General features: G+C 53.1%; 10 protein-coding genes across 10 annotated transcripts; 5 read left to right on the top strand and 5 right to left on the bottom strand.

The window, feature by feature from the left end:
- Window positions 1-34: 34 nt before the first annotated feature.
- GLRG_08764 (uncharacterized protein) lies at window positions 35-1,090 on the bottom strand (the record flags this gene model as incomplete). The annotated part of the gene is made up of 1 exon (XM_008099314.1): window positions 35-1,090. One exon carries the CDS (start codon window positions 1,088-1,090, stop codon window positions 35-37), a length of 1,056 nt encoding a protein of 351 aa, XP_008097505.1.
- Window positions 1,091-1,765: 675 nt separating this feature from the next.
- Window positions 1,766-2,221, bottom strand: GLRG_08763 (uncharacterized protein; the record flags this gene model as incomplete). The annotated part of the gene is made up of 2 exons (XM_008099313.1): window positions 1,766-2,047; window positions 2,117-2,221. 2 exons carry the CDS (start codon window positions 2,219-2,221, stop codon window positions 1,766-1,768), a joined length of 387 nt encoding a protein of 128 aa, XP_008097504.1.
- A 1,355-nt stretch (window positions 2,222-3,576) lies between these two features.
- GLRG_08762 (uncharacterized protein) lies at window positions 3,577-4,564 on the top strand (the record flags this gene model as incomplete). Its single annotated transcript, XM_008099312.1, has 3 exons — window positions 3,577-3,719; window positions 3,789-4,018; window positions 4,077-4,564. The coding sequence occupies 3 exons, from the start codon at window positions 3,577-3,579 to the stop codon at window positions 4,562-4,564; spliced, it is 861 nt and encodes a 286-aa protein (XP_008097503.1).
- A 661-nt stretch (window positions 4,565-5,225) lies between these two features.
- GLRG_08761 (uncharacterized protein) lies at window positions 5,226-8,861 on the top strand (the record flags this gene model as incomplete). Its single annotated transcript, XM_008099311.1, has 1 exon — window positions 5,226-8,861. One exon carries the CDS (start codon window positions 5,226-5,228, stop codon window positions 8,859-8,861), a length of 3,636 nt encoding a protein of 1,211 aa, XP_008097502.1.
- Window positions 8,862-12,420: 3,559 nt separating this feature from the next.
- GLRG_08760 (RNA recognition domain-containing protein) lies at window positions 12,421-14,075 on the top strand (the record flags this gene model as incomplete). Its single annotated transcript, XM_008099310.1, has 6 exons — window positions 12,421-12,472; window positions 12,550-12,678; window positions 12,823-12,992; window positions 13,378-13,454; window positions 13,511-13,607; window positions 13,662-14,075. 6 exons carry the CDS (start codon window positions 12,421-12,423, stop codon window positions 14,073-14,075), a joined length of 939 nt encoding a protein of 312 aa, XP_008097501.1.
- Window positions 14,076-14,880: 805 nt separating this feature from the next.
- On the bottom strand, window positions 14,881-15,662 carry GLRG_08759 (peroxisomal biogenesis factor 11; the record flags this gene model as incomplete). Its single annotated transcript, XM_008099309.1, has 2 exons — window positions 14,881-15,043; window positions 15,121-15,662. 2 exons carry the CDS (start codon window positions 15,660-15,662, stop codon window positions 14,881-14,883), a joined length of 705 nt encoding a protein of 234 aa, XP_008097500.1.
- A 1,978-nt stretch (window positions 15,663-17,640) lies between these two features.
- GLRG_08758 (fructose-1-6-bisphosphatase) lies at window positions 17,641-18,791 on the top strand (the record flags this gene model as incomplete). The annotated part of the gene is made up of 3 exons (XM_008099308.1): window positions 17,641-17,765; window positions 17,822-18,603; window positions 18,661-18,791. The coding sequence occupies 3 exons, from the start codon at window positions 17,641-17,643 to the stop codon at window positions 18,789-18,791; spliced, it is 1,038 nt and encodes a 345-aa protein (XP_008097499.1).
- Window positions 18,792-19,150: 359 nt separating this feature from the next.
- GLRG_08757 (uncharacterized protein) lies at window positions 19,151-20,307 on the bottom strand (the record flags this gene model as incomplete). The annotated part of the gene is made up of 3 exons (XM_008099307.1): window positions 19,151-19,445; window positions 19,550-19,886; window positions 19,956-20,307. The coding sequence occupies 3 exons, from the start codon at window positions 20,305-20,307 to the stop codon at window positions 19,151-19,153; spliced, it is 984 nt and encodes a 327-aa protein (XP_008097498.1).
- A 479-nt stretch (window positions 20,308-20,786) lies between these two features.
- GLRG_08756 (homoserine dehydrogenase) lies at window positions 20,787-21,984 on the top strand (the record flags this gene model as incomplete). Its single annotated transcript, XM_008099306.1, has 2 exons — window positions 20,787-20,823; window positions 20,924-21,984. The coding sequence occupies 2 exons, from the start codon at window positions 20,787-20,789 to the stop codon at window positions 21,982-21,984; spliced, it is 1,098 nt and encodes a 365-aa protein (XP_008097497.1).
- A 172-nt stretch (window positions 21,985-22,156) lies between these two features.
- On the bottom strand, window positions 22,157-22,996 carry GLRG_08755 (complex I intermediate-associated protein 30; the record flags this gene model as incomplete). The annotated part of the gene is made up of 3 exons (XM_008099305.1): window positions 22,157-22,199; window positions 22,392-22,835; window positions 22,953-22,996. 3 exons carry the CDS (start codon window positions 22,994-22,996, stop codon window positions 22,157-22,159), a joined length of 531 nt encoding a protein of 176 aa, XP_008097496.1.
- Window positions 22,997-26,525: the final 3,529 nt, after the last annotated feature.

The raw sequence follows: 26,525 nt of genomic DNA, 5'->3' as shown, positions 1-26,525 counted from the left end.
ACCATGCTTTATGAATCGACAGCATGCCTTGTTCTTACTTTGATTCCGTGTTGCTGCTCATATCGGCTGCCAGACCGTCCAAGAAGCTGTCGGCCAGCTTTTTAGCCCTCCTCACCTCGACGTCTTTTCGTCGCTGCTCAATCTCCCTGCGCCTCGCCTCCCTATTCTTCTCCCGCTCCGTCCTCGCAGCCTCCGTCCGAATCCTCTCCTGTTCGAGATTTTGAAACTCCTTTTGCCGCGTCTCCTCGTCTTTGCTGAATTTGTAGAAGCCGGTACCCTTTGTGCGAATCTCGCTGTCAGCGTCGTAGTGACTGGCCTCAGGCGGCGTCGCGCTGCGATCGCGCTTGCGTGCCAGCTCTTCCATTCTGTCCGGGTCCTCGGGATTAAAGGCCATGGTCTGAATGGCGTCGCCGTAAAGGAGCTTCGAAGGAGCAGCAGGGCGAGCGGACATGCGCTCAAGTTCCTCGGCACCAAGGAGGCCGCGACGGCGCTGGCGCTCGAGGCGTTCCTTGTCTGCTCGTGTGCCGCGGCGAAGACGGCCAAACTCGTCTTCGTATTCTATGACTTCCGTCTCACCGTCCTCGTCCTGATCAGCTCCGTCGTCGGAGCCAGAGCTCGTTTCGTCGTTCCAGTCCTGGCCCGCTTCCGACTCGGCCCATTTTCGGTCAAAGTCAATGAGGGGAGCAGCCTCGTTTTCCTTAGGGACATAGTCGCCACGCTTCATAGCAGCATAAAGGCGTGCCTTTTCCTCCATCTTTCGTCGTGCTTGGGCGAGATTGGAGGAATCTTCTTCCGTGCCGAGAGGTTCTCGAAGGTTGAGCTTGTTGGATGCATCTGTTGAGCCGCTGCCAACTTTGTTTTGCTCGCTGTCGGCGTCGTTGTCGCCATCGCGACGTTTGCGTCTTGCGCTACCAAATATATTGTCTTTCGTTTTCGAGGGTCGCGGTCGGGCGGGCGTGGAGGATGTGGTGGACGATGCGGACATTAGGGATGTGAGCTGGGCTGTAAAGTCGAGGGAGTTGCTGAGCGCAGCGCTGGCCTTGCGCTTTTTGGGCGGCGGTTGACCGTAGAGGTTTGGGTCTTGAGACATCTTGACATGTGAACCAAATCGAAGAAGCTTCGTTCGCTTGTACAACGCTTGCTACGGAAAGGCTGGAGGAACTTATCGGAAGGGTGGCTTGGCGTACGAAGAATGACGATGTTGTTGTTAACATTGGAGTTGATGTCGAGGCGCTGTTAGTTATTCCCCACAGAAGGTAAATCGTTATCGTTATCTGGGCTTGCGGGATGCACGCGTCTGGTTTGCACCGGTCAGAGACGGGAGACAAACGGGAGCCATCCGACCACCCAGCCAACAAGCCTCTTTGGTCCTAAACAGGTGGTCGGGAAGCCTACCTGATCAAGCTTTTATTCCTCTGGAAGTGGCCGATTATCATTGGCTCTCTCTGGATTCCAAAGTAGCTGCGCGGAAGCTACAAGTACGTCTCAGCTCAATCATGAACAGGGGCCCCTTGGGAAAAGGAAGTCATTTCTCCGTTAGCCGTGCCTGGTTTAGCTCAACAACACCTTTTGGTATTCTTCAAAAGCAGTCGCTGTCATTAAGCCTAAGTAGAGTAGATCACGCACAGGAACCCCATACGAAAGCAGACCATCGAGGAACACTTTGCCGAGGCAACCAGAACAAGCATGTTCATCAGCTTAGAGAAACCCTGCACGCTCGAAGCACAGCTCTCATCCCTTCATCGTAACGTCGCACGCGCCCCGTTTACCCGGACGACACGTCGTTACCATCCCCAGACTTGCTTAGATGCTGTCTACGTTTCCGCGCCGCGCCTGTCGCCGTCGAGGTCACGATCGGTGTCCCTTCCACGACTTCTGGCGTGAGCTTGTGCAGTTGCAGTTGCTGCAGCCGCTGCTCATACGGGTGTGATGGCTGGTTCTGATATCGGTTCCAGGGGCGACTCCAGCATATCCTGTAAATGTAGATGCCAAAGTCCACTGTAATGAGCAGGATGATGGGTATGATAAACATGAAGCCCAGAGCGATCTTTGGTAGACGTTGTAAGCATGCTGGCTGCGACAGGAAATCGAGGAGGGTGGAGTGAGCGAAACTTACGAAGGCGCCGGAGATGTATCTGACAACGGTAGGATAGGCGGATGACAGTAACGAGTACGTCATCATGGCGTCGTACCACGATGTTGGTTGCGCGTGAGTATCCATGTAGAAGGGGGATGCGAGAGCAGCGGAAGCCTTTTGAGATCCTCGTCCGTTCTGCTGAGGGTAAAGGAGTAGTGCTGGCTCGATCCCTGTGACAAGAGAAAGTGTGAGTGAGGCACACACACACACGCACACACGCACACACGCACACACACAGAGGGAGGGGGAGAGGGAGGGAGAGCGACTGCAGTGGCTAAATGCAACTCGAAGGAGATAATATTGTTGATCCCACTGTTAGAACGGTTAAGTGGGCGTGAGAACGGCGTGTGTGACGACGGAAACTGCGGTGTCTGTTGAGGGTAGAATGACTGCTTATTAGAGAATCGTTGAGAATACCGGCAAGGTACCTAGCTACCTAGGTAGGTAGGCAGTGTACGGACGGATAGTCGTGGACGGTTTGTGCTTGGTGGCGGGAGGGGGGGGGGCTTGGGGGCCTTTCCCAGGTTATTGAATAATGGGACGATCCGTAGAAGAACCATTGACCACGCCGGTGGCGTGAGACTGTCTGTTAAGGTATAATGGACGGACTAAGGGCAAAGAATGAGGATCGGATCATGGGGCAACTAGCAGATGCAAATAAATACTCATACGGATGAAGGTAGCTATAGAGATGTGTCTAATGGGCTGGCTGTCTGTCTGGAGTCGTTGGGTGTGTTTTCCAGGGGACTGTGTGTTTGGGCTGAACGTCTGCAATACTTAAGCCCGCTTCTTATTCTACCTACGTTCGTGCCCTTCTGCCAGGCAGATGGACGGATGCAGGATGCAAGGGAGAACCACAGCTGCAACAAGTCTACTTAGCTCATAGAGGCACGCGTGTGCATGTTCTTGGATTGTCCGTCATGTCTTGAAACCGAAACCAACCCTTTTTCTCCTTTGGATGGTGGCAGCCACATTACCTCACCTTGGAGACCCTGCCCGTGTTTTCTTAATGCATTTTACAAAATACTCCCGAACCGTCCTCGTAGTCCCTTCCAGCGAATGTGCTGGCTTCGGTCCTCCCCTTGGCGCCCCTTAATGTGACCCCTCCAGCTGTTCGGCAGTGACATGGTTGTTCCCAAGGCACCTCCTATTAGGGTAAACCTAGGTAGAGGTTCTTTAGGAACCGTCCGCGAAGCTCCGATGCAACTCTTCACCGCCTGCCCAATCGGCAGGTTCCGCCATAATTCCCCCGCCATGCGTCGATCGCAACTTTTTTGTATTTTCAGGCGGCCAATCCTTCGCTTCCCTTGTGTGCGCATATCGCACGTCTCCCTGCCCCGAACCTTTGTGTGCCTGCAGACTGCTTGGCTAGGCTGGTCTTTCTTTCTCTGTTTCAATACTACATGACATAAAGCAAAAACTCCGACGGCCCGAACATCATGGGTAGAGCCAAAAACAAGAGCACCAAGCGTGAAGAATATCGCAATGCGCGTAGTCAGGAGGGCGTGGCAGAGTTGCCCAGAAAGAAGTTTTATCGCCAACGCGCTCATGCGAACCCCTTCTCGGACCATCAATTAGTCTAGTTGAGTCTCATGCCATTTGATTCTCCAGGTCTCGCATGGTTGCTTACCGCGCACTCTCTCGACCGCAGCCCTGCGAGCCCAGAGTCCATGAATTGGACGCAGTACTACCCTGCCTTCGCCGCCGAAGACGACAGGCCCTCTTTGGCTGGTGCGGCATCCTCCGATGCAACTGCCTTGGATGCCTCGAAGCCAAAAACTTGTAGTTTGAAGAAAGACGTTGAAGTGGTGGACATTGGGTGCGGCTTCGGCGGGCTACTCGTGGCATTGTCCTCCATACTGCCAGAAACCCTCGTTCTCGGTACACACACCCAGCATGCTTGCTGTTGGCTGGTCTGCCTACTAATCCTTCTGGATAGGCCTAGAGATTCGCACTTCGGTAACGGAATACGTCCAGGAGCGCATCAAAGCCCTCAGAGCGCAGAATCAGAAGGATGGCTTATACCAGAACATTAGCTGCCTGCGCGCTAATAGCATGAAGTTCCTCCCCAACTTCTTCAAAAAGGCGCAGCTCTCCAAGATCTTCATCTGTTTCCCCGATCCACACTTCAAGGCGCGCAAGCACAAAGCCAGAATTGTGTCGACGACGCTCAACTCCGAGTACGCTTTTGCGTTGCGCCCAGGCGGCATTGTCTATACCATCACCGACGTTGAACCCCTGCACCAGTGGATGGTCGGCCATTTCAACGCCCACCCTTCTTTCGAGCGTGTATCCGAGGAAGAGCAGGGCGCGGATGAGTGTGTCAAGGTGATGACATCGGAGACGGAGGAGAGTAAGAAGGTGACACGGAACCAGGGGCAAAAGTACGTGGCTCTGTTCCGCAGACTCGAAGACCCCCCATGGTGAGTAGGAAATAGAGTGACAACATTCGGAAGCGAGATAGTCTCAGAAAGTAAGAAGTCGTGGTCGAATATCGGCCCTGAGAAGATCAATAATACCCTTCATTGTTCATTGTGGCGGCACCGTTGAAGTTCTAGGATGTCCACCAGCGTTGTCCGTCGCGGAACTGTATCGAAAATCATTTCACAAGGGTGTTCGCCAGCGATCTACATCGGGTTTGACGACTTTGGTTGCCATGTCAGTTCGCCCGTGATGGGCGAGTTACCCTCAAACAGTTCATAGCGACGAATTGCATATCCATTGCCGGCCCAAGTGACAACTCGGGCCCACCTCGAGTCACGGACCCTGCGGCAAGCTGTAGCAATGAATATACCTGGGTACCTACCTAACTGTCTAGCTAGGCACTTAGGTACCTTGGCCACACCTCCAGCAGACCTGGAACGAACCACAGCTCAACACCACCCGCTATCCACCGTCTGCCATTCACACGTGTCTTTCGATCCGCACCCGCCTCCCCTCCCCTCCCCTTAATCGATAAGGCCCAGCCAAGCCAAGCTTCCCTCCTACTTCATCCAAACCATCCGACCCAGCAGCTCCTACGAGCGCCGCAAACCTCGACGACATACGATGTAGCGGCAGCCTATCGCCCCTTGAATCGTTCTGGATTATGGCCCTGCAAGGCAGAGACCTGATCCTTGCCTTCATCACATGCTTCATAGCTTGGGGCTACGCCGTCAGTTGGTTGCCGACTTTGCGATGGATGGGCTACGCCTTGGTCGGAGGAGTCGTCTTGGCCACCGTCATCTTGTTCGCCTTCATACTGCTCACGTCGCGCGGTTCCAGGCGCAGTTTGCGACATCGATCTCCACGTCCGAATGGCCCTGCGTTCCTTGCGCCAAAGGCCTGGGCCCGCGAGGTTGCTAGTCTCCAGACACGACAGGCCTACTCGAAAGTGCCGCTCGACCCTGACTCCCGCCGCATCTCCAAAGCTCTCGACGACCTTCTCGAGCTCATAATCCGCGACTTTGTCAGTTCGTGGTACTCCAACATCAGCAAAAACCCCGTCTTCTCAAACCAAGTCGACAAAGCTGTGCGCGATGCCCTTATCAGTATCCGGGAGCGACTTCTTGAGCTCGATCTTGTGGATATCGTTACAACGCGAGTTGTTCCAATATTGACAGCACACTTCCGAGACTTCTACGAGGCCGAAAGAGCTGTGCGGGGGAAGAAACTGAACCGATCCGTAACGGAATCTGAGGAGCTGGATCTTGCCATCGCCTCCAAGTACAAGGACGGAAAACTTCATCCCGCAGCTTCATTGTCGTTCCCTGACACGAAACTCGTACAACAGGATTATTTGCGGAATATGGTCTCTGGAATCTTGCCAAAAGTTCTTCCGCCCAACGTGCTTGCTAGTCGAGCCGTATCCACCATCATTCGAGAGATCGTGGCTTGCGCCGTGCTGTTTCCTGTGATGCAGATTCTGGCCGAACCTGATACCTGGAACCAAGTGATGGAGAACTATGGCCGCTCCATGTTGCAAGATCGATCAACGGTCCGAAAGCTCAGAGCGGCATTAGACCAGCATGCCTCCCCGACGCCAAGGTCTAGCAAGGCCACCATCATCCCCCGGCTCTCACCCACCGATAGTGAGAGAAAGTTTGAAAAGTTCATTCGGGCGATACGCAAAGTCAACAATCTCTCTGATGCCAGGAGATTACGAAGCGAGGTTGCAAGCCAATTAAAACGTGATTCCCTGGAAGAAAATCAAGATCAGGTTTATCTTCGCCGGTTGGAGATGGGCAAGCGGCTGTTAGATCAACGCGTCCAACTTCTTGCAGCGGGCGGTAGCCGGCAAGCTTCTGCAACTCTGCCCGCTCGCCCGGCTAGTGTTCCTCGGACAGTCTCAAAACTCGAAAACGCATCACTGGTCGACTTGCTTCGAGACGCATCCGGCTTATCCTATTTCATGGAGTTTATGGACCGCCACCGCATGATGCCTCTTGTCCAGTTTTGGCTGGTTGTGGACGGCTTCCGAAACCCTTTGGAGGATGAGGGTCAAGATGACGAGCACTTGCCCTCCAATTTACCAATGTGGACTGATTCTGACCGTCTGGACCTGGCCCAGATCGATCACGCATATCTAGCCAAGCCTGAACTGAAGGTCTCACAAGCCTGCCGAGATGAAGTCCGAGCCTTTTTGGACGCCGGCAAAACGGCAACCCCTGAGCAATACTACAAGGCACGCGGGGCCATACTGAGGGCCCAGGCTGCTGTCTTGGAGAAAATGCAAGCTCAATACTTTCAGGCCTTTAAGAAGTCCGATCTCTTCTACAAGTGCCTAGCAGCGCAAGAAGCATCGGCAACCGTCGCGCACGCCCCCGTCGCAGAGGCATCTGCATTGTCGCAAGCACATCCACCAATGTATCGAAGTTCTCAGTCGTATCAGTCCAAGCCAAACCCTGTCGCCCGCTTGGCCCCTAGACTTTCACGCCCGCTATCTAGGCGTTCCGGATCCGCATCCGATTTGACGAGTCTCAATACTAATGGCGGTGGCTCGGAATCGGTACCGCGGCAACGTCATTCTCTCGATGAAGAAACCCCAACGCCGTTGTTTGATGATGACGATTTTGACCAAGACGGCATGATGGACTCTATTCAGAGCCTTGACCAGGATGCAGGCAAGCCTGTTCCAGATACCAACATAGTGCAGGCCATGGAGGAAGCGTTGAACAACATCATGGAGGATAACCGACCGCAAACAGCTGAAGAGTTTCGAGCTTCGCTTTTTGGGCCCGACGATACGCTCGACCGTTCAAGCTTGTTTTCCGGAGACAACGACTCTCAGCGTGGATCGCTTGAGGTGTCAAGATCTGCTGCGCAATCCTCCAAGGAGGCCGAGAAGCCAAGTCTAGCGTCCCTAGGGCTTGTTAGCGCGGCATCGCGCATAGGAGTTTTCGTGGACGATGACTTGTTCGGCGACGAGGATAAGTACCTCTCCGACGAAAGAGACGACGGGGACGATGAGGGCAACGGAGATGTAGAAGACGAGGTGCACGAAGCAGCACCAGGCGATCTTGGACTAGCAGAAGCCATCACAGCGCTATCCAACGACATTGACCGTCTTGTTGCGCAAGATGCCATTGTTGAGTCACTGACGAAGAAGGCGGAGCTTACCAATAACACAGCCGAACTTCGGATTCTCCGGAAGTCCAAGGCAAGTTTGCAACGCGAAATCCGTCGCAAGGAACTCCAAAGGCAGCAATACGTCGTGCAGGAGAGCGATAACAGCCTGTACGGACGGTCCACTATCAAGATCAAGGCTATTCAGGTGGGACGAGAAGAAGACGGCAGAGAGTTCGCCTTGTACGTGGTTGAGGTGCAAAGAGATGCCGGTGAAAAGATGCCGGCAGCGACATGGGTGATTACCCGCCGATATAGCGAGTTTCATGAGTTGCATCAGAAGCTTCGCTCAAGATATCCTTCAGTCCGCAATCTCGACTTCCCACGTAGGCGAATGGTCATGAAGTTCCAGAGCGAGTTTCTTCGTAAGCGCCGGGCAGCCCTGGAACAGTATCTTCGCGAGCTTCTGATGCTGCCAGAGGTCTGCAGGAGTCGGGACCTGCGGGCGTTCTTGTCTCAGAGTGTGATCGCGCAGGGTACAGACATCATGGATCGCGAAGACAAAAAGGATATGATCACAAGGTTGTACGACTCTGTGACAGATGGCGTAGAAGATATTCTGGGTAATATTCCAGTCCTAGACCAGCTGTCACTGGCTGGTCAAAACCTCATCGCGGCAGCAACAAACCAGCTCAACGCCATTCCAATGGCTGTTAACGAGGACGGCGTAAGCGCTGCCGAAGCCGAAGCCGAATTGAATGCGTTTGAGAACAAGGAACTAGAGTCTTTCATCAAGCCCATCTGCGACATTTTTCTCGAAGTCTTCGAACTCAACCGAGGCAACAACTGGCTCCGTGGGCGTGCTGTGGTAGTTGTTCTACAACAGCTTCTTGGCGGCACGATTGAGCGCAAAGTGCGGGACAATGTCAAGATGTTGGTCCAGGAAGACGCGGTACTTAGGTATATTGCCCTCCTCAGGGACAGCATGTGGCCGGGTGGTGAGATGAATAAGAGCCGGCAACCGCGGACATTATCGGAGAAGAAGAAGACAAGAACGGAAGCTAGTTTGATGCTGGCAACTCTCGTACCAGATCTAGCCGGGAGCGTAGTTGGAAGAGTGAATGCTCAGGCAGCCAGCCGGCGGGTGTTTGCCACTTTCAACAATTCCAGGCTCAAGTAAGTCATCCTTCTCAGCCTCGATTGTTGTCGAGCGTAGCGAGCTAACGATATAGTGCACATCTGGCCTTCACGTTTATGGATGAACTGGTGGAGATCTTATTTGGTTAAGCTCTGGGTTCGTCGTCTTGCGTGTTGGTTGTTTGAAACTATGAAATCCTCCTCGAGTGCGTCGGCGACTGGCAAAGTATGGCGTCTACCGGAAAGTCTCCGTTCATAATGCAAGCGGGGGCGTGTTGGATGAAATTACGGGGCTGCATGAGCAGGCGTCTGATTTCCAATTGCTTGGTCAGGCACCGCTAACCAGTGCATGGCTAGAGGAGACGGTCCACGATGCGGTCCATAATGTGAAATGTTAGATAGGTCACCTGCCGACGGCAATAAGATGATGATAGATGATACGAGGCTAAAATATTTGTGAGCCCCAAACGGCTGGATGAAACGTGGGCGTTGAATGACGATGCTTCGAGAACGTTGGTGATAGACTGGGCACAGCGTTCCGACTAATACGAAACGCGTGTGGAGTGATGGCAGAAACTTGCCCCGCAGGTCACCGAGCATGCGATGCGGTATGTGGCGTTGGTATACGGAGTAGACTGTAGCAAATTCCATACAGCGACTCACATCTGACGATGCAAGTACCTACTACGTATGATGGGTAAGTATAAACTCCCTAGCAGGTAGTGTGGAGTTGTGACCCACGTACGAGAGACTCTCACTGGCCAAAATTATGATAGATGTGCACAAGAAGCTCAAAGTACCGTCGCTGGGATAATCAAAAAGCACGGCCACATTTACCTGACGAGGGGGTTAAACTTTGGCCCGATACCGTAGTAGTTGGTGTTTTTACCTTCGGTACCGGCGAGCGCGGTCGTTTGGATATGCTTCTCCGCCAGGGATGGGACCATGGTAGAGGGAAAGGGGGAACAGGGGAGAGAATAGAGCAAAAGAAATGAGAAAGAAAAAGGAAAACAAAGGGGGGGCAGCGGGGGTTCGTCCTGTTACAGATCCAGGATGGGATGAATAGGGACTTGAGTACCCGTGAGTTTCGAACTCGGGCTGGCCTCGGCGTTGAAGAAGCAGTCCGCAGGTCGGTGAATGTCGTGATGACTGGATGGTTACTGAGAGATTGGCTATTCTCGGGCTGGGTTGGCAGTCGAATTGAATGATTCTGGATTACAGCAAGCGACGTCTTGTCTGAATTGTAGTATCCACTACTCCCGGTATCTGTAGCCTGGCGACAAAAAATATGGCCGCTTTTCCTTACCACTACCATATGGCAACCGGCCATATTTTTTGTCATCCGGGTGCTTGGCCATCCTTCATCCTAGCAACTACGGATACTCCGTATTGAATAAGACATCCACGATTCGTCATGATGAGTGCCTATTCAGTATCGGCGAGAGCAGACCTGTTGGCACAACAAATACCTTGGCATCTCCACATCCGTAACAGTGATCTCCAGGTTCGGCTCAAGTCCGTGGTAATCTCAGACACAGTCATCAGAATAGAGTGTGGTTATTGATACCGCGGGTTTTCACTATTGGTACCGTAGCCGCGACAAATGACACCACATCCGGAGTAGAGTCAGTGGCTAGGGTGGGTTAGGGTTACGAGTATGTTCTATTATCGGGAAGAGGATACGGTATCAATCACCGGAACCGGACTCATCAGACCGGTCCTCACGGGAAAATAGCCAGGATCGGAGATGTTGATACTCGCTTGCTTTTGGGTGGCTGGTGACACGGGGCAGGAGCTGTTTTGCTTGCTCGGCTCGGCGGTTCCTATACTGGATAGGGGCTAGGGAGTGATACGGATTGGGTGATCGAGCCGTTGTTCTCTACTAAAATCCGCCACAGCGGTTGACACAACACTAATTTGGACTTGAGATGGCAATGGGTATGGGAAGCTTACATGCGTGACAGGGAACATTTTGGCTATTCGGCGAAGATCTGGGTGTCATCTGGGCACGGAAAGATGTTGCCGGTCAGTTCCAAAGCAGCTACCCCTGACGAAGATCTCCCTGGATTGTGTTCTTCTTTGCGATACTGCTGGAGTCCCTTCGGCCGACGATCGCTGATCGTGGATGGCTGGCGCTGCACGCAGGAAGTTTCTCACTCCTTAGTCATGAATGATGCGTCTCGGAGCTTCTTGCTTTCCAAAGGAGCGTATTATCCTTGAAATGGAGGACTGTTGTTACCATTGCTTTAATCATCATCGTTTTGTTTTCATCGATTTTCATGTTGGATTATTATTATTATTATTAATAATAATATTATTATTATTCTAAAGAAAATGTTTAGCTTCCAGGCTAAAGAACCCTCAAGGTGCCAAGGACTTTTTGACAGACGCCTCAGTCGCATGTCACTTTGAGGTCGGAGAAAAGAAGTCTGTTGTCATGTGCAACAGTGTGCGCGCATGTTTTGTCAGTAGCCCTCGTTGTGGTCCAATCTCTGAGCGTGTGTAAGCTCTTGATACCCTGAGTGAGAAACAAAAAGATTTCCGATGATCAGCGCAACTTATAGATCACAATGCGACCTGAGCCAGGTGACAGCAATGCGACTGTTCAAGAGCGCGAGGTACACAACACACACTGGCGAGAAGCATGTACCTCACCGGAGGGTACACGCGGTAGCTCAGTGTACAGACAGGACTTCTATGCCAGGGTATGGTGTGATTTTATTGGTCGATGCTACCTTGATCCTCGGCGGCCCAACTCGCCCAGGCCCAGCGTCCTCCTCCCCATGTCCATCTTTCTTTTGCTCTCCACCCTTCTTCTTTTGACCTGTGCATGTGTGTGGTTCTTTTTCTCTTCGCCTCTGTCGCGGGTCATCCTCGCAAGGAACACAGGTCGTCCTTCAGGCCCAGGTCGTAGCTCGGTAAGCTAACCTTAGCGGCTTCCCATCCTTACCTCGACCAGGAACGATACCAAGCAACAATATCAAATAATTACTTCGGCTGACCGCACCTCACCCTAGCTCTCTGCCTCTGCCTCATCCTCCCTCAACCACACTACCTTCAATACCACCACCACCACCACCACCACCGCCACCTCCTCCTCCTCCTCCTCCTCCTTCTCCTTACCCTCACCTTACCCTCACCCCCATCCTCTCATTCTCCTTCTCCTTCCCCTTCTACCAGAGACACCACCTCCTGCGTCAGCCCATCGTAAGCCAACCGATTGGCGTAGCGCCGCTTTCCTGCCCTCCAAATTCCTGGATTCTCCAATCACAGGTGCCCGGCATCTCTTGGTTATTTCCCTCTCGCATTTCCGAGCGACGACTGAGCCACGAGATCCATACTCTTCCTATCACGTCAGTATACTTGCTCTTTTGCGCCTACAAAGCCTGATTTTCTCGTTAAACCCTTTTTGGTACGGGGTTTGTGTCGATTGCTGCTCATCGCAACTGTTGACCAGTTCTACCCTGGTGAACGCCTTGGGCTTCTTCCCGCCGAACCTTCCCCATCTACGGATCATCGCATCTGCAACCCCTCCTTCAGCCTGGAATCTTCTCTCCTCTGCTACTTTGACTGATTTGTCAAGGACGCAACCACCAGTCACCATGACTGAGGTATCCTCCACCAGGTTGTACCTGGGAAACCTTCCTCGTAATGGTAAGCTTAGCCTCTGCGCACGCCAGTCGCGCCGTTCCTGGTCGCAAACTACTGCTAACCCGAGCGCGCTTTGACAGCCACGAAGGCCGACGTCGAGGCCCATTTTGCGACCCATGGCACTGGTGAAATCACCGAAATTAAGCTTATGAATGGATTCGGCTTCATCGAGTACAAGGATGCAATGGATGCTCGCGATGTTGTGCCTGGTAAGTCGCCATTGTCTGTTCCTCAGGCTCCAAGTCGTCCCGTCACTGACTTCTTTACGAACCAGCTTTCCGTATGTCCTAACGCGCCGTTTCGTTGACAACCACACTCTTCCGCTCCGGTCCGCTAACCCTAGCGTCAAAAAGATGGATCCGACTTCATGGGCGAACGCCTGACCGTACAATTTGCCCGTGGAACCCGGCATCGGGAAGGCGGCAGTGCCCCCGGCTTCAACAACGAGCGCGCCCCCCCGAGACCTCGGCGCACTCCCCACCGTATGCAGATTACGGGGCTTCCCACCGATACCAGTTGGCAGGTCTGTTGATTCTCTCCCATTCTCTATGCTGGATTCCTGGATTCCCTCTCATTGGTGGCGCACAACGCGTCTGGACCTCCACGCTACCCCTCAAGATGGACTTTCCGGCACGTTCTGTGGCCTCGACTCCAAGCATCCGCTGCCCATCAGTCGATCGGTCTGGACTGCGCTACGCTCCCGAGGTTTGCTCCATCAGATTCGGGGTCGTTGCTCTGATGCGGCCCAGGCCCTGCTAGAGCAGTGACAGATCCTCAAGGCCGGACGTCGCCACCTTTGGCCTCACCCCCTTTGCCTGGCCGCTGGCTGGTTGTGATTCCCGGATTATCAGCCCTCTACGGCCATCACACCTCTCCTGGACACCAACTTACATGGACTCTGGATATAGGACCTGAAAGACTTCGCCCGCCAATCAAGCCTTGATGTTGTCTACTCCGAGACTGGTCGCGATGGCAATGGACGAGGGTAAATTCAATCCCCCAGAACCTACGTGTGCGCATTGCTGATTGAGGCCTGTTCAGCTTCGTTGAGTTCGAGACCGCGGCAGATTTGAGGACTGCCGTTGAGAAGCTCGATGGTCGAGAATTCAAGGGAAGCCGCGTCATTTGTGTCGCCGACGTAAGTAAAAAATGCGTGACTAAATCAAGTGACAACGAGCTCACATAGTTGCAGACTCAGCCCGACATGCCGCCTCGTGACTTGCGTGGCGCACGTTCCCGTTCACCCGGCGGCGGCCGTCGACCCTACCCACCTCCGGTCGATGACTATGACCGACGTGGTCCCCCTCGTGGCTATAGCCCGCGCAGAGACGGCTATCGTGATGGATACCGTGAGCGAAGTCCCCGCCGCGAGTATTACGATGAACGCGCTCGGTATCGCTCGCCTCCCCGTCGTCCCATCGACGATTATCCCCCTCCTCGAGGTCGTTATGACGACCCGTACCGCCGGGATTACCCCCCACCGCCTGACCCGTACGTTAATGGTAGGCCTTACGACCGCCCCCCAAGGGATTTCCCTCCCCGGGATGCGGGTTACCCGCGTGATGGGTACCCTCGCGAGTATGAACGTGGTGGCCGTTACTGGTAACTCACTCCTGCTCAAACGCTTGCCTCAAAGGGGCTGTCCTTGACTCTGAATATCTAGATCCTGGAGGCACCTTGAACCCAACAGTCTTGGCCCAGAAAACATCCCTTTCACCAGCAACAAGCGGGATGTAATATGAGAAGAAGGGGATGAGTTTGGTGAGCACGGCCAGGTTGTTTTTTCCCCTGGTTTTATTGTGGCATCCTTACAGATGCTGAATGCCGGGCCACGGACATGCGGAAGGATCTCGATGTCTCTCTGGCGCTAGGCGGAATACGGCTATACGCAGCAACCTGGATGCTGTTAAGCTGGGGAAAAGTAGTTAATTGCCCGATGTATTATGTACGATTACACGCATGGATATCCATCTGAGCAAAAAATGAATTGAGTTCTTTCCCCATCTCCAAAGTTGAATATGCTCCGTCTTGCAGCCTGATGTAGCATTTTACAACATGATTTGATCGAACGAAGGATCTTTTGGCCAGGCTTACAGATTCATTGGTACCTAGAGACGGAGTAGGAGCATGACCCACCTGAGAAATGCTGGAAAGCGTTTTACTTGGCAGCGAAATTGGCTATCGTGCCCACTTCAACCGCAGAGAGCGGCCGGCTAATAATCTGCCCATCTGTTCCCTCAACCATGGCTGGATACATCCGGAACGCCCCATGGTCCAAAGCATTACCACCTTGTGTTTCCTACACCACCAAATACTCAAAACACTTGCACATCGTGACCACCAGTCCGGCAGAGAGCCCACATGTCCGCATGCACGTACATGCAAGACATCCGTCTCCACCCAAAACCCAATTATGCCGTCTTCTTCCACTGGGTATAGACGCCGATTAAACTGCTTACAGTACCGGCAAGGCCAACAATGCCGTCGTCAAAGTTGAGCCAGGCAAGGGCAGAGGTGGGAACGGTCAAGTCGCAGAGGTCAGAGATGAGCTGCAGGCGACTAGCGGCGCGCTCACTGTCAATGCATGTTAGCTACGAATTCCGTCAAGGCGACGATGGGTGTGCACATCGCCTCCGAGTGACATGACTTACATGGCTATCCTCTTAGCCTCAACAACGCCCTCGCCCTCCTTCTTGTCGACCTTGGCCTCGCGCTGTTGAAGACGATAGAGAGTGTAAGTCTGGGCGATGACACTGAAGATGAGACCGATGGCCCAGAAGCGGAAGGCTTCCTTCTGCAGCTTCTTGGCGCCCTCCCACTTCTTGATGCCGGCAGCGTCAAGGACGGTGGCGGCGTCAAAAGTCAGGTAGCCGGCATAGCCCAGCTGTCGACCGACTGCGGCATATCGAAGGACGGGGTCGGTAGTCTTCGCGTCGGAGGCAACTGCGGCGGCCTTGAAATGCTCGATATTCTTGCCGAAGCGCATGATCTTGCGAGTCAGGCCAAACTGCTTCTTGATGGCCTCCCAGGGTGCGATCTCGGCCTTTGAGCCATTGGTGCGGAAGAGGTACCAGGCGTAGAAGCGGGCAAAGTACTGCAGTGTGCGGAGGACCTTGTCACGACCAACGGTTGTGGCAACAAACTTGTTGTAGTGAGCCACTGATGGGTGGTAGATGAGAGCGTCGGCGACCATTCTGCGAGATGACTTTGAAATCCCCGGGTCAGTTGTCGGGAAGAAGTCCGATGGCGATGTTAGAAAACGGTTAGGCGTTTAGCGATGGAGATGTCTTTTGATGGGGAACGGGTTGGGCTTGATTCACGGGGTTTGCGGGATGGAAATCACAAGTGTCTCTGGCAATGGAAGGGACGGAAACATGTTATCGGGGAGGTGATTTTGGGGACAGTATTGGGCGTGCCGACCGGCTGGAAGACATGCTACCACATGCCGAGGTCCGCCAAAGAGCCCGAGACATCAGCGACGACTAGGTACCAGCGCTGAGACCGGGGGGGCGCTTGGTTTTGGGTTCTTGCTGGGAACTTGCGGCGCGGAGAAAACCCCCCCTTCTCACGTGCCTCTCCCCTAGCGCATTGCACGTGTAGACTGTCCGGTTTTCCAGCCCAACTAGGTACATGGAGTGGAGTCGAGATGGTGGACTACATGGTACATGTGCCCATTTATGCCTAAGGGTTCAATGGCTTGATTCAAGAGGCTGAGCCATCAACGACCATGGCTTGTGAAGACAACGCGTTTCTGTGTTGATCTACGGATACCGGTATGTGTATTCTCCTCTCCGCATCCAATGTGGAGAGTCTGAGTTGCTATTAAATTACTCCGCACTGCTTAACAATATTGGCGGCATCAGCCAAGGCGGTTATCCTGCACCGAACTTTTCGGCTCACCCCATTTTATTTCACTTGTAATTGATGCTACTTGCTGTTCAACCTCCAGTCTCATGACTACTCTAGATCGCCGTGACTGTATGTATGTATAGGACCTGCACTGGAATCTTGGTAACGCCGATGCCGATCTAGCATAGCAACCCCGTGAAAGGCTGCAACCAACCAGAACGCATGGGACGGTTGGACAAAGGCTCTTCTCTTCCTTTTAGTTCGACAGACTTAAGCCACAACAGCCACAAGCGTCTCCAGAAACTGAGCTTCTTTGACGAGGAGTGGCATTGCACCTGTCAGGTCTGGCAACGTGCAGTCAGCCACATATCGATGGGATAAAAAGCAAACCGACATCTTACTCCAAGCTACTGGGATCGGACGGATAGGTAATGATTCTTCACTTACTAGCCTCGTTCAGCCATCCACATGATGTCACCCAGTCCCTTTCTCCAATCTCATACCCTCTTTCTCGAATTCTCTTTTCCGTCGTCCTTCTTTACCTCCGATTCGCCTATCCCCGACAGCAAACTCCCCTCAGTACCCGCAGTAATCCTGATGCGAAATACTATTAGGTACGCCCTCGGGGCCCCAGGGGACAAGGTTTACTTTCGTCCCAGCCCCATTGCATCCCCAGAGATGAAGGAAACCCGGCCAAAACCCAAAGACCAGCCACCCGTGGTCAACCGCAGCATCGTGCCCGTTCGCTGCATACTGCGCCGGGGATTTCCGAAAAATCCTCGAGGAGTACCCTGCGCCCTGTGCTTTCTGCCCCCTCGTCCCCATGTCTCGGGTTCCCCTCGGCCGGAGGTGCTTGCTGTTCGCTCCACTTTGTTCGTGGTGACCCGGGATCGCGCGCGATAATAGGACGTGATCCTGTGATAGCCGTATGCCGAACTGAGGGGCACAATCGCCCATGAGTGACTACCCCCCATCAAGCCGTAAAGACGAGAGCTTCGGCAAAGCTGAAGTTTTGTTCCAGACCCGGAACTACAAACACGAAACATTTCCTCCGATTGCCCGTCTCTGCACCACCCCGCCTCTCTTCCTCCTACAAACATTTATCTGCATCATACTTCCGATTCAGCCTAACTTTTTCGGTCCTTTGTGTCAATGCCCCATCCCTCTTTGTTCGAACTACTGCGAACCCCGCTATCATAAGCTTCAACCTTTCGTCGTCAACACGCTCCTCTTCGCCTAAACGTAGACCAAGGCATCCGTATCCCATACTCGTCGCTGAAGCTTTCATTCCGTCGCAATAACCCGGTTGCTTTCAGCCCATCATGTCGGCCTACACAACAAACGGTACTGGTCAAGAGACCGAAAAGATCAACACCAACATCGTAACCCTGACCAGGTTCCTTACGGAAGAGCAAGCCAAACATAAGGAGGCCACTGGAGATTTCACGTAGGCATCACACAGCTTCCCGCGCTCGGCAACAGCTTCCTGACCATTCCCATTAGTCTTTTGTGCCACGCGCTGCAATTTTCCTTCAAGTCCATCGCATACTATATCCGTCGAGCTACCCTGGTCAACCTGACGGGTCTGGCCGGTTCCTCCAACACCACTGGCGACGACCAGAAGAAGCTTGATGTAATCTCCAATGACCTCTTCATCGAGGCCATGAGATCTTCTGGCAAGTGCGCTTTGTTAGTTTCGGAAGAGGAGGAGGAGGTCATTTTCTTTAAGGACGCTACTGGTGCCCGTTATGCTGTCGCATGCGACCCCATTGACGGCAGTTCCAACTTGGACGCTGGTGTGTCGGTCGGCACCATCTTTGGTATCCATAAGCTGCCCGAGGGCTCCACCGGAACCAAGGAGGATATCCTCAAGCCAGGCACCGAGCTTTTGGCTGCCGGCTTCACCATGTACGGCGCTTCTGCACAGCTCGTCATCACCATGAAGGGCGGTACCGTCAATGGCTTCACCCTGGACAACGGCGTCGGCGAGTTCATCCTCACCCACCCTGACATGCGTCTACCCAAGGCCCGTGCTATTTATTCTGTCAACGAGGGTAACTCCCTCTACTGGGAGGACCGTACCAACAATTACTTCAACTCGCTCAAGACCCCTCAGGAAAACGGCAAGCCGTATAGCGCGCGCTACATTGGTTCCATGGTAGCTGATGCGTACCGCACCCTGCTGTACGGTGGTGTATTCGCTTACCCAGCCGACAAGAAGAGCCCCAAGGGCAAACTCCGTATTCTGTACGAGTGTGCGCCCATGGCCCTGGTATTTGAGAATGGTTGGTCCCTCTGCCTACAATTTTACCGACTTGCACAATGCTAACAACAATTGAAAGCTGGCGGTCAGGCAGTAGACAGCCAAATGAGAAGAATGTTGGAGGTGGTGCCCGAGCACATCCACGATAGGGCCGGCATCTTTATGGGCAGCTTCGATGAGGTCGAAAAGGTCAAGAAATTCCATCTGTAAATCGTCAGGATGAGATGTCAACCGACGCAGCAACACCTTACGCCAACAGATGAAAACATGGCACAATGATTACGGGTTGTGAAGCCCGATGGGCAACTAATCCCCCCTGTTCTTTTTCCATGTTCTTTGCGGCGCTCTGATCACCAGACTACACTATTTGCAAAGGCTGGTAAGTAGGGAAATGGGACAGGTTTTTCTTTGCGCAACATGAGAGATGGATTGAGCACTCTTCGGCTTGTGCTAGAGAATGGCACCCAGTAGATTGGACTCAAGAGTTACTGTTATATGAAATGAAGCAAGCTACTTTCGAACCGTGCTGGAATGTATTGGGCAATGACACTGCCGTAACGCTACCATACTCAAAAGACCTTGGGGAAGAGCTTCGGAGTATTCTTCTTCCACTCCTGGTAGTCCTTGCGGTCGCCGTAGCGCTTATCGTACTTCTTCTCGCTAAGAGGCACTCCGGAAACCTTGAGTAGCAGGAAACTGACGAAGGCCGGGCTCACATAAGACAGGCACACTGCGGTAAGCCGTCCAACAACGCCGCCCGATAGACCAAGAGCCACCTGAATTGGCTTAAGAAGAAGGCTACCGGCCGCCGCGGTGGCGATGCCGGTCCAGAGAGAGATCTCGCCGAAGTAGTTGGGATATTGGCTGGAGCAGCGTTAGTTAGATTTCTCTCGTGTGCATGTGTTACACTTGTTTCCGTTCTTCCAGCGCGTACATATCAGCATGCACCAACGGGAACCAAAACGTACCTAACGCTCCATAGACCTCCGGTCATGAACTGCTCATCATGGATCTTCTCACGTCTCTCCCGAAGCCATCTACTTTTCTGCCTGTCCGCCGTAATCTCGAACGCAAAACCAGCTACGTAGATGAGTAAGCCAAGAATATCAGAGGCCTTGACGGCCGGCAAAGCGGCGAATGCGGAGGCGGGAACGGCGTTCAGAGTAATGACGGGCATGAGACAGAGCGAGACCCATGTGGCCTGGGCGAAGAAGGCACCTGCAAACCTGGTCGGAGACTTTTTTATCTCATCGAAGCGGGAGTCTTTGCCTTCTTCCAAGATGCGCTGGAACAGATACGACCCCACTGGGTGAGCAGACATGTCAGCACTGGTTCCAAGGCTTTACTGACAGGTCTTCAAAACGAGAGACTTACGTCTGATGGCCCAGAAGATGACGGCACCACTGAGGGCAACCTGTCTCCAGTTCAGAGCTCCCGTGGCTCCAGGGCTAGTGAAACGCGCAAGAAAATCGGGCAGCATTGTCGAAGCATTGGCAAGGGTCGGCGTGTACTTTGCACGCAGGGCGGGCAGGTACAGGCTTAGAGCGGTAACGGAAAGGTAAGTAAGCGAGCCGGAGAAGTCGTAGAAGCGTTCATTCTGGGCGAGTATTGACGGCACAGCAAATGCTGCCTGAATGACATAAGCCGCAGAGACGGCGGGAACAAGAGTCCGTAGCAAGGGGCTCTTGAAGTTGGTTAGGTGGAGTAGGGACTGTAGAAGCGTCATGGTGATAATTGACGTGGAATCGAATATAGCTACCCCGATGATTCTCCCAAGACGTCAATCAAGAGAAAAGCACTTTGATGAGCTGCAGGTCAGACGCAAGCTGGTGCAGGATCAGCCCTACAGTTTTTGTATGAGGAATGACACTTGGCCAAGCTTAGCCCCTACGGGAAGGTCACAGTGTGGATGACGACAAGACCTGGAAGGGAGGGCCCAAGCTTCTTCGGCTTTGTAAGTGTTAGGTGCAGAATGCCGACACGCCGGATCCGGCTTTCGGTAAAGGTCTTCGGTGATCGGTGAGTGTGAGAAGGCTTGTACATTACACCGATGAAATCGGGGTCTGGGCGGGGATTGCCCCACCACAAGCTGCCCCGCGGTCGGAGGGATTTTGAATGAGTGTGTGTTTTATTTCCCAATGGCTGCCTTTCTTTAACAGGTACAGCAATATTGCATCAAACGAGGAAAACGAACAGAAATTGATCATGGCATCATCCAAGCAAATCTTTATCGCCATCATTGGTAGGAACCTCAACTGAGACCCCTCCCAAATGTCTCCCGCTTGCTTGCATACGGAAGACTGAATGTATTTATGCTGACGACTTCTTTGGTGGGCTAACAGGCGCTGGCGGGGTTGGAAAGAGCTTCCTCTCCCAGCTTGATGCATTGGCCAGTCGACGACCCTCTCCGAAGCTGAACCTGGTCTACATCTCGACTAGCAAGAAGGCCCTGTACGACGCCAGCTACTCCCCAATTCCCATCGCCGGCGCCATCGAGAAGCTTGCCGCCGTCTCGCAAGCCCCCCCTGCTCTGCCGCAGCTCGCCGACTACCTTGCCGCCGCCCCCGCCAAGGTCGTCCTTGTTGACAACACGAGCTCCCAGGACGTTGCCGACGCCTACCCCGATTTCCTCGGCCGTGGCATCAGCGTCGTGACCCCCAACAAGAAGGCATTCTCTGGCTCCTACCGTCTGTGGCAGGACATCTTCGCCGCTGCCGAAAACTCCGGCGCTAAGGTTTACCATGAGTCTTCCGTCGGCGCGGGTCTGCCCGTCATCTCAACTCTCAAGGACCTCGTCGACACGGGCGACCGTGTGACCAAGATCGAGGGTGTCTTTAGCGGCACAATGTCCTTCCTCTTCAACTCATTTGCTCCGACATCGGGCTCGGGCGGCAAATGGTCTGCAGAAGTGACCAAAGCCAAGGAGCTGGGCTACACGGAGCCCGACCCGAGAGATGATCTCAATGGTCTCGATGTCGCTCGTAAGCTGACCATTCTCGCGAGACTAGCAGGACTACCTATCGAGTCGCCCACATCCTTCCCCGTTCAGAGCTTGATCCCGAAGGAGCTCGAGTCCTGCACGAGCGGGGATCAGTTTCTGCAGAAACTGCCAGAGTTTGACATTCAGATGGAGGAGACCAAGAAGGCTGCTGAGAAGCAAGGCAAGGTGGTCCGCTTTGTTGGCAGCATTGACGTCGCCAGCAAACAGGTCAAGGTTGGTCTGGAGCAGTTCGACGCATCTCATCCCATCGCTGCTCTCAAGGGCAGCGACAACATCATCAGCTTCTATACGGAGCGGTACGGCAGCAATCCCCTCATCATTCAGGGCGCCGGCGCTGGTGGCGACGTCACGGCCATGGGTGTGACAAGCGACTTGATCAAAGTGTTGGGCCAGATTGTATGAAGTTCTCAATTAGCCCTGTGTGTAGAACCAATGGCCTACGCTAGAATTAGGAAGACATGTTGGTTCTCTTGGACATTCCACAGCAAACCGTGACCATGTTTTACCCCCTGTCCTCCTCGCATGGATGGACATCCTGTTCGACTCCCTGGGCCGCGTTGTTTATTCGAGTCATCTAGCCCATCCGCAAACCCAACTCCACCAGGATGGTCGGGTAGCTGCGTCCGGTACACTTACAGCAGCACGATGTTTCTCAAATGACCCGTCGGAGTCGGATGATGTAGGCCGATTGCTAAAGGCGGCTAGATGCGCAATTGTTAAGCTGAAGTCACCCTCTTGGGTGCCAAAGAAGCTGCAATATCGCATCAAAAACAAAGTCGTAGATGGTATCAGGGAGATGTGCTCCTTACCTTCGCATCATGAAGCTGATCCTCTTGATATTGGACACATCTAGGGGCTTGGCGTCGGGTTTGGGCCTGCCTCTGTAGGTAGGCTTCAGGTCATCCCATGAGATCTTAACCTCTCCAGCCTCGGGTATGAAATCATACTCCCAGCTGACCGTGCTTTGGTCACGGCCATCCTCTCTTGGCGGTAGTATTTCGTCTTTGATGGTGAGAGTGTACTTCTTGGAGTCACTTTGCAAGATGTTGATGGCAAGCCCGTCATATTGGCTCAGATCCAGATGGAGCGTGCCTAGTGTTCTTTGAGATGCGAAACCAGCCCCTCCCAGGGCTGTGATATCCAGGTTCCCAAAAAATTTGGCCTTTTCCGGTGACTCGCAGTGCAAGTGAGATTGGCTCTTGCCGCCGCGTACTCGATCATCAGAATCGGTCCAAAGACTCGAATCCCAGGGGCTAAGGACTAGTGTCAACAGCGCATGTTCACATTAGGGAGAAGAGACTACGCCGGAAGGCGGGGGACGGAGGATAGATTCGATGCGGTGTCCGTGCAACTTGTCTATGCACACCTACTTGTCGCCTCCGTAGAGGTAGAGCAGCTGCCAGTCGGGAGCCATGACTGGCGGTTTTCTTGTTGGATGAAGTTGGCTGAATGCCTCGGATGCTATCTCGGGCGGTTTGTGTTTTTAACATTCTTTAAGTGGTTGCGATTAAGGTTGAGTGGGTCCTGTCCTTGGACAGAGCGCAACAGCCAATCATGGTTGTGCCTGTCCTCCAAGGTGCGATACGTACCGTTTCTGGGGAGTGGCTGTGACTGTGGCGGCAACTTGTTGCATCCTTCAGCTCACTGCCTGCACCTATGAAGCATCTAAACAAAAGTGGAATACAATTAATTCCCTTGATGTGAGTCTCTGATACCATGTGGATCTCAAGCATATCCGGTCGGCAATGAACATCGGCAGGCTGCTGGTTTTGCTTCTATTCGGCCTGGTGTGAACATTCACATAGTCGATCAACTCTTCATGGCTAAGATGATCTTCCAGACTATGGCTGATTAAAGCCTCTGAAGCATTCTTGAGTAACTCTTTCTCCCCTCAAGCGCACCGATAGACTCGGATGGCTTAATGAACGGGACGGGCTGGGCACAAGGCTAAAATGATCACGCTGATGGCGTTTAAGAGCGAAAGACGAAGACGAGCTCAAGCATTAAATCGTCAATTGCTGGCTTTGGTTATTATTATTATTATTTCCGGTTGGACTCAATTCGGAACGACGCGGAGGGGGTAAAATTGAGATCTGTTTGTGGGTAATTTTTCTTTGACATGGTTGCCCGCACCAGATCTTCCGATCGTTGTCGAGGTTTGATCCTGTCATGTGTGCCTACGGATTCTCATAGTGACATCTGAAAGTCTATATGTCTTCCTGAGAGATTGCTTGTTAAATTGGGGTTGTTTTGTTTCGACGCACACCAAGCACCGCGGCCCTGTATCAGCCTTCGACTGAGAACTCGAGCTGAAATGGGACAGAATGACAACGGAGAAGATGGTGCTTTTCGGATTCAGACGAAGTGAGATGCAATCATTTTGTATATATCCAGTTGTATATATCCAGACGGACATGGCATCGAGTGCGTGAAATGATCTGGACCGCGCCGATGAACCATTCAGACAGGGGCTTCTGTAATATGTTTGTAGATCACTTCAGCCCTTTGACCGAAGTGTGCAAAGGCACGGTGCTACTTGGACTAGTCGCTAGTGTCGTCAAATGTGGTTATTGTACTGGTTTAGGCGAAACGGCGACATGTTTATACACTCTCCTCCATAACTCGGACGGGCTACGGATATGACAACCACCAGTCGAAAATAGTAAGAGCACATGCAATAGAGAACAGGGGGCGTGTGGATTATTTCGGTTTCTTGAGTTGTAGCATTGCGGGGAAACTGTAGCCTCGTGTCTCGGCACCGCTCGCACAAGGATTCGGAAGGATGGAGAAAGGATTTGGTCAACAAGTAATAACCATACTGAGCTTCGCCCTTTACAATGTCGAAGGCGACTTCTATTTCCGATATCTCGGACGAATTGTCAATAAACCCTAGCTCCGAGCATGGAGTTTACTTTCCCGCTAGGATCCGCAGCCCTGGACTTAACTCCGGAGAAGAGGGGGGATACGCACACGCCCCCAGATCCTTTTCTCACACTGCCTACCTACAGTAGGTAGATCCCTACCAGCACCTGCCTTGGGTACCTAGGTAGGGGTACGCTGCTCGCGTCCTCGCCCTCGGTCTCAGGCCTTTGCTTTCCACACCCATTCCCATGTCTTTCTCATTGGCGCTACCGTTCCCCGGCGACATTCGAGATGGACAATCCCATCTGTCCTACTCCGTACAGACCCCAATTTCGTGCCGCGACGTCCCGGAAACCTTAGCTTAGACCGGTTTGCCTCCTCAATGTCCTAGCTATGCGTATGTCCATCTGCGTCCATTGGAAATGCTGTGTCAACAGCGACTCACAATTTACGACGCAAGATGGCAGTCACGCGATGACGTAGTTGTCGGCAACTCTGCAACACTTCAACCTATCATACTCCCTACGCTTCTTCAGGCGGGAGGGTTATCGTGACCACGTCACGAGCCAAGTCTCCAGGACCCCAAACAAGTGAACGGTTCAATACCTGCAAGTATTTCCGTCGTTATCCCATTGCAATGTCCCTGAGCGAGTCATGAGGTGTTGTTGTTCCCAGGCCATGCGATGCCTTGCAGATGCAAGCCGCAAAGTCTAGGCGCAAAACCGAGAGGCTTTCTCGACGCCCGCCTTTCCGCACCACCCCAACTGAGCCGACCTCGTTACGGTCTGTCTTGTCGTGAACCATCTCGTGTTTTCTCGTATGGCGCTGTTCACATCGAGAAGATGTAGCCGAGACGAGGACTCCAAGCTTGATAGCGCCCGTGGATGTTCCTAAGAAACGGCCCCTCCCTCCTTCTTTTCTGGTTCCATATGGGAGACTCAGAGACAATTCCTCAACCCAGATCCCACATCCGCAAATCTGGTTCACCATACCTTGTTCCTGCCTGCTACGAGGGGCCAAATGTTTCTCCCGCCTCAGCGTCCGACTGAAAACGCCCAGCATAGCATGACGACTGCGTAATAGGCTGCTGTGTCATCCAGCCAGCGTTTTCGTAACGCAGAGTCCCATCGGTGGTCGTTTTTGCGCGCAGAAGCAATTCGTCGTATCCCTCATATCGTCTCAATGGCTCGTTCCATGTAAAGATCACACCATCAACCATCGGTGGGTGTTTGTCATGCCGCAGCCTGGTCGTGGTTCCTCTACCTCATGATCCCGCACCATCCCTCCATCTCATCCCCCTACCTTGAACCCTGCCTCGTACTCACCTGTGGCGTAGACCTGTCCGTGGGTACTGCACGAATGTCGTCGTTTGCCTCTAGCGTCGGAACTGTTATTGCGGCCATCCTAGCTGCCGTCAAGTCGCATCATATGGTTTTTGAGCGAGTAAATCCATGCACTGCGCCACATCTTAGGTTCCGTCTGGTGATTTATGAGCCCCGACTCCTTTCACACACGCGACTCGTGGTCAACCTTGTTCCAGAGCTGTTCCTTACCATGTTTTGTCAGCACCCACAGGCTTGACCACTGACTGTATCCCATGTGCAATGCTATGCCCGGATCTCGACCGGCTTTAAGACTCTCCCGCATCGGACTCGGCTAGAATCGCCTTTAACCCCCATTCTGGCATACCTACGCATGTCCGCCTTCCGGTCAACGGATTTGTCTTGCCTTCCGCGCCCTTCGCTGTGAACCATCATTATGGCCACAGCAGTTCTTCTTCTTCTTTGTTCTTTTAAGGGGGCTGGGGATTTTGACACAACAGGGCATCGTGATTTCGTATGAGCACCGGGAGATTGGCAGCCAGAAACGCGTGTTTGATCAAGATAGGGCTCTCTTGACCTTGGTGTGAAGCATAAGACACGTGTATTGTAACAATCTCGCCTTTTGAATTTTCGACTACCGTGTTCAGCCTTGTAACAGAGCTGCACTCAGTGGAACAGTTCACCCAAGTTGAAACTCCATCGCCTGGTCCCAGATCATAGCTCCATAAGGTCGAGCGCTTCGACCATTTCATGCAATCC

This window comes from Colletotrichum graminicola, assembly GCF_000149035.1.
Source record: "Colletotrichum graminicola M1.001 genomic scaffold supercont1.41, whole genome shotgun sequence".
NCBI lineage: Eukaryota > Fungi > Ascomycota > Sordariomycetes > Glomerellales > Glomerellaceae > Colletotrichum > Colletotrichum graminicola.
The sequence above is the reverse complement of the archived record's forward strand: the minus strand, read 5'-3'. Positions and strand labels throughout refer to the sequence as shown.